This window comes from Leptodactylus fuscus, chromosome 3 (assembly GCF_031893055.1).
Source record: "Leptodactylus fuscus isolate aLepFus1 chromosome 3, aLepFus1.hap2, whole genome shotgun sequence".
NCBI lineage: Eukaryota > Metazoa > Chordata > Amphibia > Anura > Leptodactylidae > Leptodactylus > Leptodactylus fuscus.
The window spans coordinates 171706597-171724818 of record NC_134267.1 but is presented as its reverse complement, the minus strand read 5'-3'; the positions used below and the strand labels follow the sequence as shown (position 1 = coordinate 171724818).

At 40.4% G+C, this 18222-nt stretch overlaps 1 protein-coding gene across 1 annotated transcript in view; it reads left to right on the top strand.

The window, feature by feature from the left end:
• The first annotated feature begins 13570 nt into the window (after nt 1–13570).
• LOC142196749 (vomeronasal type-2 receptor 1-like) overlaps nt 13571–18222 on the top strand; it is a 40544-nt gene continuing 35892 nt past the window's right edge. Inside the window, exon 1 of the mRNA XM_075266724.1 lies at nt 13571–13944. Within this exon, the coding sequence (XP_075122825.1) occupies nt 13694–13944 (251 nt within the window). The 5' untranslated portion in view covers nt 13571–13693. The remainder of the gene's footprint in view (nt 13945–18222) is intronic.

Below are 18222 nucleotides of genomic sequence, written 5' to 3'. Positions count from 1 at the left end.
AGCTTCCCAGTACATTGTACAGAGGAATTAATGGCAGCATCATGAAGAAAAATTTGTCCCGCAAACATTAAGACCCCATATAGCTCTGAGAGTGGAGAAATAAAAAAGCTAGTGTTTGGAACGGGGAGGGGGGGGGGGGGAGTGGAGGCCGCCTCAGGTTTTCGGACCTAAAAACCCCGTGTGAACTTACTCTAAGGATGTTGTACCAACTTAAACTAGGAGGGGGCTTTCCGGAATCTGTCTTTCTGGGGGACTGGACTTAACCATTTATGGTACAAAGACATTCCCATAACTGGGAATGTATATATTCAGAATCTATAATGTATATATAACTACATATATTATTAAAATGAACACATTATTTATTCCTATTACCTCAGGAAAATGTCCTAGATTGCTAGGCTGGAAGAGTTCTCACACTTGGAGCTCCATACTTATTTGAATTACTCAAAAATGTAGCTCCGTGGTTTTCTTTCACTCAGGACCCTGCCCGGTCCTATTTATGGGTTGAGACCACCCCTCCTTGATAAGTTTCTAATGATGCCCCATGACCGTTATTTAGTTACTATTGCTTCTACTGGCTTTATTTGAGTCCGAGATATTATGTATAGGTTCCTTTGGCTGTGTATTTCTTCCTCTCTAGGCTTTGTATTTCTTTTGATGTTTGTATTTTAAATTAATAAAAATATATTAAAAAAAGAAAAGAAAAATGAACACATTATTAATCCAGAGTCATTGACAGGTGATTTACTCAAGGTACTAAACTAGATCACTGTAGGAGTAAATAATACTAAAACATAACTTTTACTGGTATTGTTTAAAATTGGCCTATTAAAATGATAACACAATTGCAGTATGACTCCACTATTATCAGGCAACAATTAGTAGTTTTATTGTCTTCCCTATAATGTCAACTACAAAATAACTTTTTCCCATATGCAGCTCTCAAATAATTCCCAGGACACGGGAATTGCAGTTTTAACTGCAGAGACATCGCTTCCCATATCAATATCCTCCTGATGAGCTAGTTATCCTAGCGAAACGCCGCGTAGAGGGGAAACCAGGGACCTCTAAAGAAAATGGGGAGGACCTGGTAACTTAGTATAGCAGGGAACTTTGAGACTAAATAGCCCTGGGGCCGTGTTGTATCTGGGCTCCTATGAGGCTATAGGTTGGACAATTTGACTAACACTACACAGGGAGAGATGGAACTACGGCTTGTGGCTAGGCTGCAGGGATAGGAATTATCTCCTTGAACATATGTAGTAAATAGACCACAGAGCTTTCATTCACCTGTTGGGAGATGTTGATTGCTACCTGATCTCTGTTCTCTGCATTTGTTAGTACCCAGACATCAAGGGTTAAACTGTGTGGTTCTCAACAAATTATTTGAGAGCTGCATATGGGAAAATGTTATTTTGTAGTTGTTGACATTATAGGGAAGGCAATAAAACTACTAATTGTTGCCTGATAATAGTGGAGTCATACTGCAATTGTGTTATCATTTTAATAGGCCAATTTTAAACAATACCAGTAAAAGTTATGTTTTAGTATTATTTACTCCTACAGTGATCTACATTATTAATCCAGCATGGTGAATGCCAAAAAAAAAAAATTTGCTGTTTTTTTCTCTTTACCCTTGAAAAAGGTATTAAATTTAATCAATGAGTCCTCTGAAACCCAGGATTGTACAAACGAAAACTCTCCATGCTGAATCCCTCTTAAAATTATGTCTGTTCATAAAAAAAAAAAACTTTATGGATCTTGAAATGTAACAACAGAATAAAAATTAAATAATAACATTTATTCTGTTACTACATTTCAAGTTCCATAACTTATTTTTCAACATAATTTAGGCTGGGGCCCCACATGGTGTAAACACTGCGGTTTGTGCATGGCGTAAACATTGCAGAAAAAAATGCAGGGTTTTACAGTCAGCAAAGAGGATCATATTCCAGCGGTAAACCCCACTGTGTATTAAAAAACGTGCTATAGACATGCAGCGATTTCCAAAATCGGTGCAGTTTTGGAAATCACAGCATGTCAATTATATCTACGGAAATACCCGCAGTTTCCCTATAACTGAAGAGGAAAGTCTGCAGAGGAAACCACAGCGTTTTTTTGCTGCAAGACGCCTATGTGGGGCCTTAATCTTATGAGGGCTTGTGTTCTCCAAGGCGAATTTTGTAGCAATTGTGCAAAACAAATAAAACTTTAAAGCCTGTGTAAATGTGATAAACATAGCCATAGCAATCCAAAGAACAAGATTTAGGCCTGGTTCACATCTGCGTTCAGTATTCCGTTCGGGGAGTCCACTTGGGAACTCCCTGAATGGAATACCAAATGCATTAAAAAGCGGTGAGCAATGAAAGCACACGGACCCCATAGACTATAATGGGGTCCATGTGTTTTCTGTGTGGTGTCTGCATGAATCATGCAAAGAAGAAAGTAGTTTTTGAAGTATTTTTCTCTCAGTGGACACTGCGTGGAAAACATACAGACCTCATTATAGTCTGTGGGGTCTGTGTGCTTTCATTGCTCACTGCTTTTTTATGTGTTTGGTATTCCATTCGAGGGGTCCCCAAGCAGACTCCCCAAATGGAATACCGAACGCAGATGTGAACTGGGCCTTATTGTATGTATGTTTTTTTTTTTTTTATCTATACTGCATTGAGAAAGCTGTAAAGCTAAATGCCCCATAAAAAATAACTAAATTATTTTGTTTTTTCAAAGTCCTAAAAATGGTACCAGTCATTCTGTTCACAGAAAAAATAAAAATGTTATGGCTTTCAGAATGGATATTAAAAAATGTTTGTATCACAAGATATTCCTGGAGTAACGTTATGATAGCGCCACCTGCTGTTCTATGAAGAGTCTTTGGTAAATGAGCTGAGATGGATGCACATGCACATGTCTTGCTTTTCTTTGCTCCACCAGATATGGGATCCCTGATGTGGTGAGCTAGTTTCTTCCAATGCTGCAGCATCTTCTCTATTTCTGAGAGAAGATGCTGAGCAAGTACAATTGCGGTAATGTAGTCTGATTCTCTTATCGCTTGCTCAGCATCTCCTCTATAAGGTTCAGAAGCAGCACACCTGCCACACCAGGGATCCTAAATCATGCTTGGGGAAGCAGAGAGACAGAGCAGACTGACCATGTATGTCCACCTCCGTATGCTTAGGCTTCATCCACACAACTGTAGCTTTGGTCAGAGTATTGTTTTTTAAAGGCCCCATATACATGACCATGCCTTTCATGGTTGTGTGACTGAGGACCTAGAGCCTGGATGCAAGACTTAGGACCGGTCCTAGTCCAGTCCATTTTGTGGTCCAGGCTTATTTACTGCAATGTATGAGTCTGTGGAGAACATGGATATCACATGAATGTCTATTTCATTTTTTATAGACCAGTACAGGGCACAGGTATGTATACATGTAGTGTTACTGAGCAGGACACAGTGAACACTATACATGGTAACAGCAGGTGGGTGCTATTCTAATATTATTTCTGAAATATATGGGGATTTAAGAACTAAAGAAAATCGAAATACATGAACTGTTTATAATAATAGGCAGGATTAAATGACAGCAATATTCTTCAAGGAACTGTGGCCCAAACTAGGTCAATTCCTTAAGGTTTTTAGATGTGGCTTAAGAGATGAATATTCAGCTTTTATTAATATATATTCCTAATGGTGTTAGTTCTTCTTGTGTAGCATTATGAATTGGCATTTGCCTGCACTGCTTACTATAGAAATTCAGTGGCTAAAAGTTCAAGTTTATTGCCATAGGAAATGGGACTTGAGCTCCTGATAGACAAATCCAGCTCTGCTTACTTGGGGGTGTTCACACTACCGTTAGTAATGTCTGTTGCTGGCGTCCATTACAGAATGTTAACAATGGATACTGACAGATCCGTCATAGATCCATTAAAAATCCCATTGATTTTAATGTGATTTTATCTGTTGTCCTTTAGTGTATGTTTGCACCAAATCCGTCACATGTCTGTTTTTTTGTGGACATAAAAACCTGGGGTGCAGGACTTTTGTGTTTGTTCAAAATAACAGGCTTATCATGAACAGCAAGTCTGTTATTTTTTGACATTAATGTCTATGACAAACAGATAGTAACGGACGGGCGACTCTTATACTGTTCGTTACTACTGTCTGTTTTTTTTTCTGCACATGCTTAGATAGCAGAAACAAAAAAAGCAAAAAAAACCCGGATAGTATAAAAACAGACACTAACTGATGCTAATGTGTCAGTTTTAAAACCGATCCATTAAATGGATCAGTTACAAAAAATGGAGACATTAACATCAGTTAGCATCTATTAACAGACACTATTAGAAGGGACATCCAATAGTTATGTGAATACCCCCTAGCAGGGGAACAAAGGTTTGTGTATGATGAAACTGAATTTTCTAAATTCATGTTTTCCCAAAATCTGACATCAGGAAACAGGTTAAGGCCCCACACTGCAGAAACGCAGCTTATTATGTAGCAGATTTTGTTGCATTTTTTTTAAACCAAAGCCAGGAGTGGATTGAGCAGAAGGTAGAAGTGTAAGAGCTTCCTACTGTATATATCTCCTATTCCTTTTGTATCCAATCTTTGGTTTGGCTCAAAAAACTGCAACAAAGTCTGCAGTAAAAAAAAAGCTGCATTTCCACAACATGGGGCCTCAGCCTTAGGGTTGGCTCACACTAGCGCTTGTATTCCGTCCGCAAAGAGTCCGCATGGAAACCCCCCCAAATGGAATACCAACACTAATGCAAGCGATGTGCTTGCAAAGCACATGGAGCCCATAGTCTATAATGGGCTCCGTGTGCTTGCCGCGCACTGCCCGCACGAATGAATTGTGCGGGCAGTGCGCGGCAAGCACACGGAGCCCATTATAGTCTATGGGCTCCGAGTGCTTAACTGCACAGCGCTTGCATTAGCGTTGGTATTCCGTTCGGGGGGTCTCCATGCGAACGGAATACAAGCGCTAGTGTGAACCAACCCTTAAACTGCTTATCTAGTGCAGAGAGAGGCTAAAAAAGCATCACGCCTAATAGGGAGACACTGGGTTTCAAATCCAGAGGAGACCCAGAGCATTTGCATCTGTCTGTAGGAAAATCAGGTATATTTTAAAGCACTTGAAGGCTGATTTGCATATCTATATATAAGATGGTACAGATGCATACCCTAGTTAGCCTGTTGCATGGGAAGGGTTAAACCTTTGTCCTCAACTGTAGTGGAAATGCAGTATTAAAGGGATTCTACCATAAAAATCAAATTTTTTGTCGTTGCCACGTAGGAATAGCCTTAAGAAAGGCAATTCTTCTCCTACCTTTAGATGTCTTTTCCGGGTCACCATTCCATAGAAATCCCGGTTTTCATCGTTATGCAAATGAGTTCTCTCGCAGCACTGGGGGCGGGATGCAGCACTCAAACAGCACTGGGGGCGTCCCCAATGCTGCAAGAGAACTCTCCAGCACTGCCTCCATCTTCTTCAGGAACTTCCTCTTCACGCGTCTTCTTCCGGCGCTGGGGAACAAACTTCTAGGCCTCGGGCAGAGCTGACTGCGCATGCCCACAGGCCACAAGAAAATGGCCGAGACACCTCATTTGCATACTGACGAAAACCGGGAATTCTACCGAACACCGGCGCGGAGAGGACATCTAAAAGTAGGAGAAGAATAGCCTTTCTTAAGGCTATTCCTACATGTGAGCGACAAAAAATTTGATTTTAATGGTTGAATCCCTATAATAAAGCTTACACCGCCATTTGACATAGTTTGTTTCCTATATATTATATTATATTACATTACAGGGTGACTTCAAATGGCTATACCTCAGGCATTGAAAATTGCTTGAAAACACAGTTTGGATTGGGATATGTACATACAGTTATAATGATATCTCTTCATAAATGACGTACACCCTTCACCAGGCAGTGTGTCGGGAGGGTAAATGTATGCTAGCTGATGTACATTTACCATCTCCACTTACGCCAGATTTATAAATGCTGAAATATCTGTCAGGGACAATGGCTCTGTCCGTCCCCCTTTTTGCAGAAGAAGCAAAGGAGGTGCAAAAGTAAAAAAATTGACTTTATTATGCCTTGTATGCCAGAAAACGTGTATATAAGGCATGATAAGTCTGCCCAATATATGTATGCATGGATTTATTTAGTAAGTATTGTTCTAAGAGACCATGAAGCATTGGATAGGTGAACTCGGTTTTCAGATAATAGGGAATAAGTTCATGGAACATTACAAGCAACTTTTCCCTGGTTTTAGAAGCTGTTTACCAGTATGAATGGATCACAGCATTTCTATGGAAACCATTTACAATCCATGCAAGAGTTACTGCATCATGTTCAGTATGTGCCACGTTACGCACAGGAACATATAATTTATCTGCTATTATCTCCGTCCCCTGACAAACAAGACATTAGCATCATCGGCAGGTTCAGGTGTTTTGTGTTGCTGGAAGGGAAAGAAACAAGTAATAACAAGTATGTCCTATGGCATAAAAGTGCACAACATGATAAAATGGCATATTGTGAACATTTCGTGGAAATACCTTGATCTAAGAACCACTCATACTGTAAGAATTAAATGCTAGTAAAACTGTGAGAAATATAAAACAAGGATTCATATATATAGTATAAGAAATGTCACAGGAAGTTTATGAGAATAGACCTGGAGAACAAAATGCAGACAAAAGAAAAGGATGATATTGTGGTTCACATCTGGCACAAGACCCTTTTTTGTGCCAAATGTGCGCCACGACCCACAATCTGCGCTTCACTTGCCATATCAACTATAATCCATACCAGTTATCTGATGTGGAATGCCAGTTCCTAACTAACCTAAATCCTCATTCTGGTGTGAGCTTGATTCATGAAGAAGCAAGAGCCCTGCTCGGCAAATATCGGCATCTTTATTAGGACCACTGTATGATGATTCTGCACCAATGCCTGGCTGTTACTATTTTGCATTCTCTTTTTATATATTACTAGCTGGTACCCGCGACTTCGTCTGCGGTGATTGTAGCAGTGGGTATATACAGGCGCGGGTAAGGTTTTCGTACTGTGTATAAGGTATGGGATATGAAATGTAAAATTGTATCTTGTTTTTGCTGTAATTCTGAGAGCACATGAGACTTTTGTGTTGAAGTTAATTTGTATTTCAGCTGCTATACGGTGTTGTGAGAAACTGTACATAGTGTCTTTGGGACAGAGGTATTACAAGTGAATATACTTCCATATACGACATTGTATGATGTGTTATTTTCCGCCAGTACATGTAAGTTTTGGGCACAGGATACTCTTGAGCAAGCAACATAAAGTCTGGCCCTGTGCATGACAGTTTAGTAACTCCATGCGCCTCTTATTAATAGCAATTAACCCCATCATGTCCCTCACAATAACCCTTGTGTAAGAGTTACTGATATGTGAGAGACTTGGAGGTAATAATTAAGTATCTTCATTATTGAGGTCTTTTATTATTACCTCCATATGTCTCACATATTAGTAACCTTTATATGAGTCACACGGGGTTAATATGAGGGACATGATGGGGTTTATTCCTATTAATGTGAGGCACATGGAGTTACTAACACTAAACTAATAACCCCAAATGCCAGACATTAATGAGAACAGTAATCCTATGTACCTGTGTGTTTCTTACTTTCAGTTTGCTAGCAGCTTCGTCTCCTCTTCGGGGAATCTTTGCAGGATGCAGACCACTATAGCAGGCACAGACCTGAGCGATTAAGCTCCACCCCCTGGGTTTCCTGCACCCCTCTCAAAGGGGAGTGTCCTTATGTCTCAGCTCTAGCAGAGCACTGAAGGGACGCTTGGACTTCATTTAACTCTTGCAGGTCCTGTGCTGCTGGTGTGCCAGTGAAATATGGCAGGAGTGCCACTCTTGGCACGTGTGCCAGGGGTTGCAGACCTCTGCTGTAGAGGGTAATATGAATTTTGTGGCTTGCTATGGTCCAAAGTGTGTGAGATTGCAGAGATAGTGATGTCAGTTTGGGTTTTGTAGGGGTCCTGGGAAAAACGTATGTGCGCTATTGTGACGAAAAGTAGCCTATTGCGCAAATCGAAAATTTCAGCCAAATCGGTGGAGCGGGTTTTGCGTGATTGAGGAACAAACATCCAAACACACAAACCCACAAACATCCAAACTCACAAACTTTCACCTTTATAATATTAATAGGATATTCTCCTGGCTCTTCTTATATTCTCATATTAGGGGGATGGATTTTTTGGAATAAATCATTCTGTAAATAATGAACTATTTTGGCAACCCCCTTTCCCCTCACCATATTAATCCTATCTTATCCTACAAAAGTTTGTGTGTTTGGATGTTTGTGACTCAATCACACAAAAATGGCTGAACGGATGTAAATGAAATTCGGCACATAGATAGATTGTAACCTCGATTAAAGCATAGGCTACTTTTTATTCCGGTAAATGACATGGTTTCATGTTTGTTATGAATTTATGTTCACATACTATATTACACTGCTCTTGCAGAAGCCTTTTCTCAGCCAGGTCTGTTATCTCTCTGCGCAAACACACAGCTAACACTCAGGGATTCTGTAGACACGTTTGCATATTATCTGATCTGCTCCAGGCAGTGCTGACACACTGGATGGGAAAACACCTTTAATCCAAATTGGCAGTTTGCTACTTTTAAATATGCCAGGAAAAATAAAATATAATTTGTTGCAAAATTCTAAAACAACAGCTATGAACGTAGACAGAAGTCAACAGAGTTCTCCTCAAGCAGAGCTGACGGGGATCATCGGCACCAATAAAACGCTCATTATATAGCGACCCAGTGAGCTGCTGAGATGCCAGAACAATCACGGGCACAGTGCAAGGAATGAGTTCAGTGGCAAACCAGCTTAACGGCTTCCTAAACGCCGAAGCAGGTGGATCATCAACGCCAACAACACGCTCATTATATGACATCCCAGCGAGCTGCTAAGATGTTGGAACAATCACGGCACAGTGCGAGAAATGAGTTCAGTGGCAAACCAGCTTAACAGCTGCCGAAACGCTGGAGAAGGCAAACCACCAACGGCAGCAATTTGCTGAATATAGGCAGATTATCGACGCGGACGTGGATTCCATCCACTTTGCCTTCACTGTAAAACGCCACTATTTTTCCACAGCATTTATATCCTGTAAGGCCCTGGCCTTACTTGGCATACAATATAAGTGGTAGTATAGGTTATGAAAGGGTAAACACACAGCATGTGCCATTTAGGGATTACTACCCCCCTACTCAACAACTCTCCTCAGGCACAAATTGAAAGAAGCTCTTTCATTTGATAAGTGGCGGTGTGGCCTTTATACTGTACATAAGAAATTTGGCCAAAACTAATCTTTCACCAGGCAGTGGATGGATTATATCAATACATGATGACCAATGAAGTCTATGTAGAGCTGAAAGTAAGCAATTCAGGAGACAGGTTGTAATGTGATGCATGCAGGGAATGGACAAAAGACATATTCACTCACTGACTCAAGTCATACACTGTAGGAAGTTTTTCTCTATAACTCATGTTGCTATGACAGTTACAAACGCAGAGGGAGACAACTCTAAGAAATAGCTACAATTATTGTGCCAACAAAGTTGTATTCCGACGTTATAGGGCTTATACTGTACATACATGTAAAACAATGACATGTACATACTGAGCCTTATGTGTCAGAACTAGCCTACAGAAATCTAGAATTAAAGAGGTTTTCCCATAGACATAAATGTATTTAACTTTGTAGACAATCTTTGTCTTGATCATTTGCCGAAAGGATACAGCCATGAGTGCAGGAACTTTCTTTGGTCTGGAACTTGTCAGAAACTTAGTCATAATTTACTTTTTGGCAACCTATCAAGATAAAAGACAGTCTGTTAGAGAAAATCTTTAAAATTCCGCAAAGTTTTACATTATTTACATTGGGAAAATGTTGAACTTTTAATTGTTAACAAACGTAAAAATGTTTATGTTTGTGAGAAACCCCTTTAGGCTGAGGCCCCACATTGCGGAAACAGCTTTTTCTTTTGCAGATTTTGTTGCGCTTTTTTGATCCAAAGTAAAAAATGGCTACAAAAGGAATGGAAAGTATATAGTAAGTTCTTATACTTCCCCTTTCTACTCAATCCACTCATGGCTTTGGCTCAAAAAACTGCAGCGAAATCTGCAAAAAAAAAAAAAAGCTGTGTTTCTACAATGTGTGGCCTTAGCCTTAGGCTAAGGCCCCATGTTGGCGTAAACACATCTTTTTTGTTGCAGATTTTGTTGTGGTTTTTGGAGCCAAAGCCAAGAATGGCTTCTAAAGGAATGAGCAATATATAGGAAGTTCTTATACTTCTATCTTCTGCTCAATCCACTCCTTGCTTTGGCTCAAAAAACTGCAACAAAATCGGCACCAAAAAAGTTTGCATTTCCGCAACGTGGGGGCAGGGGTGTACCTTCCCCTTTCGCCACCCGAGGCGAACTACAGAAAGCCGCCCCCCACACTGGAGGAGGGGGCGGAGCGAAGGGGCGTGGCCGAGCGAATGGGGCGTGACGTAACGAATGGGGCGGGGCTTAGCGCAGTTCGCAGGCAGAGAGCAGGCACGGAGATGACCTGCTCTCTGCCTGAGCGTGAGGGGAGGCTGCTGGAGCAGCACTGCTCCAGTGGCCTCCCCAAACCTCCGCTCGGTGCTAAGCCAGTCCAGGACAGCTTGCTCGCTTCAGGTCGCCTCATGGGAGGTGCGGCGCTGCGTGGGGGTTAATTTGTATATTATGTCAGACAACCCCTTTAAGGCTAAGGCCCCACATTGCAGAAACACAGCATTTTTTGTTGCAGATTTTGCTGCATTTTATGAAGCAAAAAACAGGGGTGGATTTAACAGAAGGGAAAAGAAAAACACACCAAAATCTGCAACAAAAAACACTGTGTTTTAGTAATGTGGGGCCTCAGCCTGACTAATGGCCTGTTCACATCTGCTTTTGTATTCCGTCTGGTTAGAGTCCGCATGGAGACCCCCCGAACGGAATACAAACACAATTGCAAGCGCTGTGCTGCAAAAGCACACGGACCCCATAGACTATAATGGGGTCCGTGTGCTTGCCGCGCACTGCCCGCAAGAAGGTAGCATGTGATGTATCTCTAGTCTGCTGTGTTTCTGCGTGTGCTTACACATAGAAGCTTTTACTCTACTAATCTGCACATGTTCTTCTATATATGCACAACATAGCTGCCATATAAGAATATTTGCTTGAGATGGATAAAATTAACAACAAAGTCAATGACAAATCCAAAATAAAATCTGATTGTGGGTTTGGTGCAGATTGTGGTGCATAAAATATACTTTTTTAGGCTAAAGCTCCTTGTAGTGGGCTGCAGCGAAAAAGCTCTGCGAAAATAAAATATGGAAAACGTACTGCGTTTTATCTGGCAACACTATTTATAGAAAGTCCACAGAGTTTTCCTCTGCAGTCTTTCTGCTTCAATTATACCTATTGGGAAACTGTCGATGTTTCCATAGGTATAACTGACATGTTGCAAAAATGCAATGGTTTTGGAAATCACAGCATTTCCACAGCACGTATATTTCTGTAATGTGTGAATGGAATTTGCTAGAATTCCATCCACTTTGCAGGCACTGTAAAACACTGCAGCTTTTGCAGCAGCGTTTCCACTGCAGCTAAACCGCAGTGTTTATGCCACATGAGGCCCGGCCTTATGTGTGCATGTAATCTAAAGATTAGGGACATATTTTGCGTGCTGAGAATTAGCTGCTGCTCACCGACAGCTAGCAAGCATGCTGTAAAGTTCAGTTGCAGTGTAGTGGATGGGAATTAAAGGGGCTCTATCAGGCTATTCAAGCACCGTAAATGTTATATTAAACTACCCCCCATTTTAAAATAAAACCCTAAAAAAGAATGTGATCTACTTAGGCATCGTGCACGCTGGGAGGGCATTCAGGGTGTGTCTTCTTCTTCATCCACGCCTCTTCTTCCTCCGATGTCCTCGGGTCCCGTCCTCCTCCGGCGCTCGCTAACTGACACTGATATAAAAAAATGGCCTGGGCGCTTGCGCAGTAGCATGCGGCTTCTACTACGGCTACTGCGCAGGCGCCCAGGCCATTTTTTTTTATCAGTGTCAGTTTGTGAGCACCAGAGGAGGACGGGACCGGAGGACATCGGAGGAAGAAGAGGCGTGGATGAAGAAGACGGCGCACCCTGAATGCCCGCCCAGCGTGCACGATGCATAAGTAGATCACATTCTTTTTTAGGGTATTATTTTAAAACTGGGGGGTAGTTTAATATAACATTTGCGGTGCCTGAATAGCCTTTTTAAAGGCTATTCACGCATATGTGGGGCTCTATCAGCATGATTTTGCTGATAGAGCCCCTTTAAAGGAATCCCATATACATTCTGCAGAAAGCCCCCACAGAAGACAGTGTCATGCACTGTGCATTTTGAACTCACAGAATGTTAATTAGGGGGCATTTACACTTGCGCCCCTTTGCGCTCTGAGTCATTCTGCTGGATTTCCATCCTAAGCCCCAGTGAAACTGGACAGGGTGCGACTTCCCGGTGGTCACTTTTAAAACCCATTAATATGAATGGGTTTTAAAAGCAAACCGCTGGTGTTCGCCTGAAGCCTCTCTGCAGGAAAATAGGGTGTTTTTTTTTTTTTTTTTTTTGGTCGAACACAAAGTTTTGCATGTCCGACTTTGTGTCCGGCCAAAAAAAAAAAAAAACAGTTTCCCCACGGAGAAGCTGCATACGGACACCCAAATGAATGGGTTTAAAAACTGAGCGCCAGGAAGCCGCCCCCTGTCCAGTTTTGCTGGAGTGCAAGTGTGAACGCCCCCTTAATGCTGCATGTTCACCTATGGTTATCATTCTCTGAACATCCAGCAGTTCACTCAACACCCATAGTTCAAGCCAAGGAGGGTCTTTAAAATTTATAATATCATCTTCATGCTGGACAACCCCTTTTTTAAAAAAAAACCAAATGTCCTAATGGTCAGTTGTATGGCCAGAAGTGCATTCAATAGCCCCACTCCCTCCAGACATCACCCATGAGGAGTGAATGTGAAGCTCACATTTATGGCTTATTCAAGACATCAGTCATTTTTCTCTGTATTCTGTCAGTATTTTTCATGGATAGCACATGGACCCATTAACTTCTGTAAGGACAGATTTTTTAAAACAGCCTAAAAGCAAAATGGATGTGCGAATAGGGTTTTAGAACCTCTATGAATATTACATTAATCAATGCATTTGTGAACCAATTACCCAATTTGCTTTTATCATTATAACTAGGTATTTGCTAAAATGAAAAGCAATCCTAGCAATAACCGAGATGACAAATGTACAGGTAAAGTGTTCATTCATGGCTTCTGCTCCTCGCCAATCATGAAAGCCGTGCGCTCCCCTAGGAATACCTGTAGGTCTATTTAATATAATGAACAGGCAGGAATCAGCATCACTACCTGCTGACAGCTGTTCTCTCCTGACTGACAAATGTACCATGTTCTGTGTGAGGGAACATCAGCTCTTCTTCTCCCCAGGGTTACCTTATACCTTTATAGGTCAACAACGGTAAGGGTGTCCATATTGCAAAGCTCTGACATAAACTGAGAACCTCTCATATCGGTCACATATTGGTTAATTCCATCATCATCATGAAGAGCAAGTTTTCTCACTATACAGACCGCAACATGTTCCATCTACTGGTGGCTTTGGCAATATTTCTAGAGAACCAACTTTCGGTGTACGGTCAAGAGTGCAGGCTAATAGGGAAATTTGACCTCCATGGATTTGTAGAATCTAAGAATCATGAACTTATCATCGGAGGAATGTTTCCCTTCCACTTCAGGACTATCTTGAATAATGACACTGATATGGAAGAACCCAAATCGCCAAAATGTGAAGGGTAAGTCTGAATTCTTGTCATAATATCATGCAGAGGTATCTTAGAATATATCATATATATCATCAAGGGGACCTGGCAGTATCCCTGCTTTATTTTCTTATATCTGCAATGGTTACTGGTTGAGGTGAGCATGAATAGAAATATTGGAAGCTGTTCTGACTGTTTTAAGAGAAATGTAACTTCTTATTGGGCCAAGTCAGAATAAGTTTTTATAATAAAATATTTTCTTAGTAAAGACTGTGTATTTTTAGCTGCTTTAAAGTTTTTGCATAAGTTACATCAGAGGTTCTTGTGCTAGAGAGTGTACAATTGGCTATTATTCATGCTATATACAGTATATATACTGTACATACCTGTATGTGATAAGAGTGGTGTAAAAATAACGTCTTAGCAATATTTGACAAGATGCAGAATTATAACTGATGACTATCAATGATCATTAAGTTAGATTCAATAATTTTATTAAACTAGAATCTCAGATTGAGGTTAAGGCAAAAAACGCTGCAGAAAATGCATTTTTTTTGCAGCATTTTTCATTACATTTTCGCATAGTTTTCCTCTTCAGACGTCCTGCCCTTATTATACCGATACGGAAAGCGCCAGCATTTCTTCAGGTAAAATGGATATGCTGCAATTTTCCAAAAATGTAGCTTGAGAACACAGCATTTCCATTGCAGATTTCTATCTGCAATGTTTGGATGGGATTAGCCAAAATCCCATTCACTTTTCAGGGACAGTAAAACGCAGCGTTTTTGTAACATGAGGCTTAATCTCTGTTAGCTGACAGAATATGTGTGTTTAGCAAAGGGATTTTACTGGTAAATGGCAAAGTCTTCTGGGAGTAGAGGAGTTAATAGCCGGCCTTCACATCTGCTGTGTCACACATCCATATGTTTATTTCAAGTTCTGTTTTTAACTCTTTATAACCTTACAATTATAGCATTTGAGTTTTCACTCTTCCTACTTCCCATTGCAGTGAAGGTAAAAGATGTGTTCAGACTAGAGGTTTTGCTTTCTTGATAAATATATATATATAGCGGGAATGCATCCCAGATCTTCCCGCAGCACTTGAAAGAGAAAGTTCACAGAGTTTTCCTCCATGGATGTTCTGCTACTATTATATCTAAAGGGAAGCCGCCAGCATTTCCGTAGATTTGATTGACATTCTGTGATTTTCAAAACCACACCGGTTTTGAAAATCGCAGTGTGTCCATGCTGTTGTTTTTACCACAAAGTGGGCATGGGATTCACATGAATCCCATCCACTTTGCAGTTACTATATAATGCTGTGATTTTTCCGGCCTGTGGGGCCCTGGCCTAAGGCTAAGGCCCCATGGGCCGTATCCACTGCAACCGCTGCGTGAACCGCTGTGAAAAATGTCTGTGTTCCTCCATGAGAATCAGTCCCAGGTGGGACTTATTCATAAGCCATAAATAATGGTCATGCAGTGTCTGTTTGATGTTGCCATCACATGGCCATTATAGAACCCATATATGTAAATGGATTTATTTACATGGCTCTATACAGTATATGCGTGTCAATTTTTTTGGCAGCCGTGAAAATTGGTCTGTGAATAGACACATTGGGACACATTTAATAAGCTGCTTGCCACTTTATAGTGTAAATTGTGCCTTTTTGTGGTCTTTTTCTGACCTATGCTTCATGAAGCACTTTCACTTTTTTTTAAAAAAAAACTTTAGTTTTTTTTTTCTTTAGAAAAGGGGGTGTGGCTTAAATATAGCTCCTTTTCACGCTGTATTTGTGACTTCTGCCTTTTTAACCCCTTCCCAACATCCGGCTGTAATAGTACTGCGGAAGCTGGGTCTTTAAAGATAGAGTCTGCTCTTCTGCAGTGCAGTTGCCATAGCAACTGGGTCTCCGCTGTATTCTACAGCATGGACCCTGAGCTGATGCCCTGGTTGACTCTGATTGCGGACTTTGCATGGCAGCATCCCCCTCCCAAAGTAAAAAAATAGCCTCCCACTGGCTTCTTACCTTTACTGTTGCAGGCTGGCTCCTGCATGACAAGATCGTAGGAGCTGACCTGTTCTTCTAGTAGCCGGGAGCCTACTGAAGGCTCTCAGGCTTGTCATAGCAATATTGCTATTGCAGCTGGTCTATTACCAGCTTCAATAGTAACATTGCGAATCTAATGATTGCAGGTTACTAGTAAAAAACACAATAAAATAAAGTTTAAAAAAATAAATAAAAAAATTAAAATTTCAAATCACCCCCCCTTTACCCAGAATACATATAAAAGTAAAATATTACTGTGAAACACATAAACATTAGATATCCCTGTGTCCAAAAACTCCTGGTTTGAAAACAAACGCCGTAGTCAAAAAAACAATCAAAAGTGCCAAACTGCCTTCTGATAAAAATTTGAATAAAAAATGATCAAAGCAATAGACATTCCACAAAATGATATAACTAAAAAGTACACCTGACCCTGGAAAAAAAGATACCCTATGCATCACCGTACACAGAAATGTAAAAACGGAGACATTTAATTGAAAAATTTTTTTTTTTTTTGCAAAGTTTTAGATTTCTGTTAAAGGGATAAATAAAACCATATAAATATGGTATCCCCAGAATTGTATCGAAACATGGAATACAGGTGACATGTCATTTTGGCTACAGAGTGAACCCACAAAAACAAACCAAGTAAGGAAGTCACACAAATGCATTTTTTCTTCAAATCCACCGCACTCTGAATTTTTTTTTTTCCGCTTCCCAGTACTTTGTACAAAATGAAAAATGCTATCAATATGAAAAACACATGGATCTGAGAGTGGAAATATAAAAAAGTTATGGGTTTTGGAAGATGGGGAGTCAAAAACAAAAATTGAATAATGTCACCAGCATGAAGGGGTTAAAAAGGGCAAACGAAGGTGCAATTGCACTCCAATACAATGGGCAGCATAACACAGGCTGTGAGGTCAGCCTGCATTTAAAATGGGCAATTGTGCCTTTCTGAAGAACAAAAAGGGGTAAAGAGCACATAGCTTATAAAGGCGCATCCATACTAACACGTGCACAACATTTAACAAGCCGGTGCTACTACATCATAAATAGGCACTACAGTAAAACTAGTATTAAAAAAAATGCACCAGTGAAAAATAGAGGGGCAGATGATAAAAAAGTGGCAGATGATAAATAATCCCCATTGAATTACAATGGTCTTAAAACACTTGGGTATCAGACATTGCAAAAACAACCTTTACAGGCTCAGATCTAAGATTTTTTTCGGGTCATACAAGTTTGGTATGTACCACACTTTAAATGGCTTAAATCATGGTGTATAACACCTCAGGGTTTCTAGAAACGTATCTATCCAATTTCTAGCTATCTAAGGCAAACATAGACAAAGTTATGTTAAAGTGAAAGTGACATTATTATACTCTGGGGTCTCTTCAGGCTTAGGTGGAGGCCCACGGGAGGTGACAAAATTAAAAAAAAAACATTCATACTCACCTTCCGTTACCTCTTATGGGTCTCTGTATCATCTGGTGCTCTCCTGTGATGTTATGCACCTGCGGTCACTGCTGAGTCCTGTGATCGGCCCTCAACGGTGACATGAGCGTCATTACATCATCTTAGTTCACCAGAGACTTATCTCCATTTGTTCAGTTTTTTTAAAAAAATAAAAAAATCACGACAACTTGGAATATTTGAGTTGAACCCAATTTGGGTACAATTTTCTACTGTTGATATATTTTCTACAGCTAATCTGCTGTCAGTACTACCTCTGGCAACCCGCTATTTTTCATCAGTATTTTTAAGCCTAAACCAGAAGTAGAACCTGCACAGAGAAACACTACAATGGAAGAAATTACATGTTTTGGTACCATTTCTGAATTTGGTTTCCATAAATAGTGACCACGTGGAAGTTGGCCCAGTTTTTGAGCAAGTTGTGGTTCCTAAATTAAACAAAATTGCTCTGTGTGAAGTAGGCCTAATCCAACAAAGCTCTGTACATGGGGTCTGCTAATTCTTATAGGCTTGTTTCAGATGTATGAAATAAATTTTAAGGCCTATAGTACAACCACCACAATCTGTGAGGGTCATCTCAAAACATTTTAGATTATCATACAGTTCTGTGTTGACCTAAGGAGGTCGAGGACTGTAATAAAGACCATAAAAAATTCTTCATATTGCAGACATCAAAAACTGACTTCATAACACAAATTACTAGGACATCGATTAGGCTCAAAATAAAACCTGGTAAATTGTTACAGATCTTACTCAATTTGCAATCAAACTTGACTTTCAGGCTA